The 3,465-nt window shown below is 57.7% G+C and overlaps 1 protein-coding gene across 1 annotated transcript; it reads right to left on the bottom strand.

Moving 5' to 3' along the window:
* Window positions 1-332: 332 nt before the first annotated feature.
* On the bottom strand, window positions 333-2,900 carry Frat1 (FRAT regulator of Wnt signaling pathway 1). Its single transcript, XM_076834459.1, has one exon. It carries the CDS (start codon window positions 2,711-2,713, stop codon window positions 1,880-1,882), a length of 834 nt encoding a protein of 277 aa, XP_076690574.1. The 5' UTR covers window positions 2,714-2,900; the 3' UTR covers window positions 333-1,879.
* Window positions 2,901-3,465: the final 565 nt, after the last annotated feature.

The following is a 3,465-nucleotide window of genomic DNA, read 5'->3' as shown; positions in this document are numbered from 1 at the left end:
GGTGAATCTAACATCCTTTGCCAACAAGCAGAGGCAGCTTCATAACACATTTGCCATCCCTAACTATTAATCCAAAAGCTGTGAGGTTTTGGTGAATGGGATTGGTCCAAAACCTGACCTCACTTTCATTTAATTTCATGCCAGCATTGATACACACCCAGCTGAGCAGACCTCAGTCTAACTAGTGAGCTGCTCAGACACAAAGGCGCTCTAATTACCATCCGCACGCCAAGCTGACAGGGATTTCAAGTGTTTTCATGTTTATGGAGATCGGAGAAGTGTGTTCTGTACAGCTTTCCCCACTGGTGGCAAGTACAAAATTAAACCAAACAAAAAAACCAACACATTTATTCAAAACAGGTCTTTCAGTTAAGTTAAAATCCTATAATCAGGATAGCCACGATTCCAGACACTCCGGTGCGAAGTGTAGATATGTCAACAACCACATCTGGATGCTGAACAAGCCAATGACTCTTTATAATATAAAACTAAAACAACAAAACGGTCTCAGCGCCCTCAGAGGGAGTGAACAGTATGTTCCATGCACTTCACCATGATCACAATGGCAAAGCCTGCAGCTTCTCTATTTGGAGGGTCACATTTTCTACTCGGTTTCTTTCACTTACAAAGGCGAGCATGGCTGGGGGAGGGGCAGGGGGAGGAAATCAACTCCGTCTACCCAGGGAATTGCAGCTGTTATTGCAAATGGCCCTGGAGAGCCCATTATAAGATGCTGTGTGAGGCTGTGTCCCTTGAGTGCCTGTCACGTGGTGCATTGCTAGGCCCTTGACCTGGCCCCCAGAATAGCCTGCGCCACCCGCTTGAATAGGGGAACAGAGCTGAGGGGGTGAGGGGGACCCTGGACCACATCTCAGGACATTTTCCGTGAAAGCACGGAGCCCGAGCAGGGGCGGTGGCCACCCACAGGAAGCACAGGCTCCCGGCACCTCTCTACTTCCCCACTCATGGTGGCGGCGGCGCGCGTGTCCTCAGGAGACTCAAGCACTTGCAAAACACAGCGCTCCTCTCTGAGCACAGGCAGACCCTGTTACCCTCCCTGCAGGAGTCCCGCAACACAGTGCGCGCCCAGGAAAACAGTGACCTTGAACTCTAGGAAGGACAGGCCGGCAGCGAAAACACACATTAGAGAAGACGGGGTTCATTCCACGCCTCGCCTTACCCTTCCACCACCCAACACGCCCGCCACCGCCTATCATACCCGTCTGTGGCTACAGTCCTCACCCAGCACCCTGAAAACTGCAGTCAGTTGCAAAGAGAGAGCTGAGGAAAAAAAGGTTACTCCTATTCAACCCCAAGAGAGTGTTTTCGTAGTACCACATTTTCTATATTAAAGCCAATACCCCCCAAAGTCACGAGATGATATTTTAAGTGTTGTAAAATTTCGAATCCGGTTGATTGGGGTAGATTCCTGAAATTATCGTCTACTCTTGTCCCCTTCTCTCGAAGTGGATCAGGAACCAGCCCTGAAAAGGTAAAGCAAGTAACTGGGACCATGCTCCCGTCGTTGTGAAGCTTGGCGATCCTGAGAAGTGTGGCCCGGCTGGCCCCAGAGGCTGCGCGGAACCACACACTGCGCAGTCGGGTCACGGGTCACGCCAAACAAGGAGTCCTACTGAGTGTGAGCTTGGGGTGTGCTCTGTAATATCTGCCTTAAATAGGGCTAATGAAATCCTGGATTGGGACCCTCGACCTCAGTTCCCCACGAAGACATTGGCGATTTTTTGGTTCCCAGTCTTCGTTAACTTATTTTTTTCTACTTCTGAAAGCGAGAGTTCTCCACTAGTCTGAACAGGGTCGCAGTCCTCGAGGGAATCCCTTGTCCCATAGTCAGAGGCTGGCGCTGTGGCCACCTTGGCTGTTAGCTGCCAGGGACAAGAACACCGTCTGTGGCTCTGAGTTGCGCCCTCCTCCCGGACGCACCAGGATCACTGCAGGCCGCTCTAGGGCTTCGGGGCGAAGGGGGCTCGTGCACTGGAGCCGACAGAGGGCCCAGGAGCGGGTGTTGGGGAAGCTTTGCATGTAACTGCAGACGTCGCGAATGAAGCCTCCTGACTGCCTCCTTGATGAGGTTTCCCGAGAGCACGAGCTGCTGCAGGAGTCGGTGCGGATCGTCGTCGCCAGTGCAGGTGTCGGGTTGGGACCCGCGTCGCTGCTGCAGTCGGCGGGACGCGGCAGCACTCCGTAGCCATCCTCGCCGGCACGGGCCGGACAGAGGCTGCGGGAATCCCTGTTTGCCAGCTCCGGGAGGCCCATCAAGGCCGGGCTGAGAGGACAGTGGGGACAGCGCGCTTGGGCCTGAGGAGAGCTCCGCCACGCAATAGGGCGCAGCGCGACCTCGCACGCGACCGCGGTCCCCGAGGGCGCAGCGTAGGGCTCCTGGGGGCGCTAGCCCCCCAGCCTCGGCGGACACGGGCCGCAACAGCAGCGGAACGGCCGGGGACCGGGCCTTGTCTGCCGGCAGCGCCACCAGGGGCTGCAGCGGCGGCCCCGGGGGCACGCACCGGGAAGCCGGACTGTCGTGCGCCGCGTCCAGCTGCAGCGTTTGGCCGATCTGGGCCACCAGTCGGTCCACCTCGCCGGAGCCTTCCAGCGTCACCGACTGCTTCAGCAAGAGGAAGCTGTCGTCCTCCTCCTCCTCCTCCCCCTCCGCTTCCTCGCCGGCTTCCTCTTCCTCCTCCCTCCGGCACGGCATGGTCCCCTCCCGGGCACCCAAAGCTCTGCGGGCGTAGCTGGGGGTTCCTCTACCGGCGCGTTTGGCGGGCCGCGGTACTGGTGGGCCCGGGCCGAGGTTGAAGTTGGGGCTAGGGCCGGGGCCGGGGTCGGGGTGACGCGAAAGCCGGGACCGGCCAGGCGGTCGCGCCGCGCGCCTGCAGCCGGGAAGCCGGAATCCTGCCGGCTCGGGTTGATTTGTAAACAATGGATGACGTCCGCGGACCCTACCACAGCGCCGAGCCGGGGGGCGGTGCGGTGCCCTTCGTGGGTAGGGTTCCTTTAGGGCTGGGGTCTAGAGTGAAGCCTGGCTGCCTCTGCGCGCTACAACTCTGCCTCTGTTTGTGCGCGTGCAATGGAGTGCCGATCGTGGCTCCCTCAGCTGGACGTGATTGGCATTCCAGAAGATAGACACCCTGGCGGACGCCGTTGGTTTCTTCCACACACAAGCACACACACTTCCACACACTTCCATACACTCCTCCTCTCCGTACGTCAATTCGTCTGGTTTTAGCATTTGCGCTTTTGAGGTCAGGTTGCCGGCGTCAGGCGAGGGTGGCAAGGAGAGGGAGTCAGACTAGGAATCTGTGTGCCAATTATGGAAACGAGGCTGACAGACACTAAAGGAGGAAGGGGACCGTGTCCTGCGATGGGGGTGGTGGAGTTGGAAATGGCAAAGAAAGGCCACAGATGAAATGTTTCTTGACTGGGAGTGTGGGGCCTGGACTGGGGTTG

This window comes from Callospermophilus lateralis, chromosome 15 (assembly GCF_048772815.1).
Source record: "Callospermophilus lateralis isolate mCalLat2 chromosome 15, mCalLat2.hap1, whole genome shotgun sequence".
Taxonomy (NCBI): Eukaryota; Metazoa; Chordata; class Mammalia; order Rodentia; family Sciuridae; genus Callospermophilus; species Callospermophilus lateralis.
Note: the sequence above shows the minus strand (reverse complement) of the source record. Positions and strands in the feature narration are given on the sequence as shown.

What these genes read in the sequence shown, in the direction of transcription:
- Frat1 (XM_076834459.1), bottom strand. Translation starts at nt 2,713, where the DNA reads ATGCCGTGCCGGAGGGAGGAGGAAGAGGAAGCCGGCGAGGAAGCGGAG.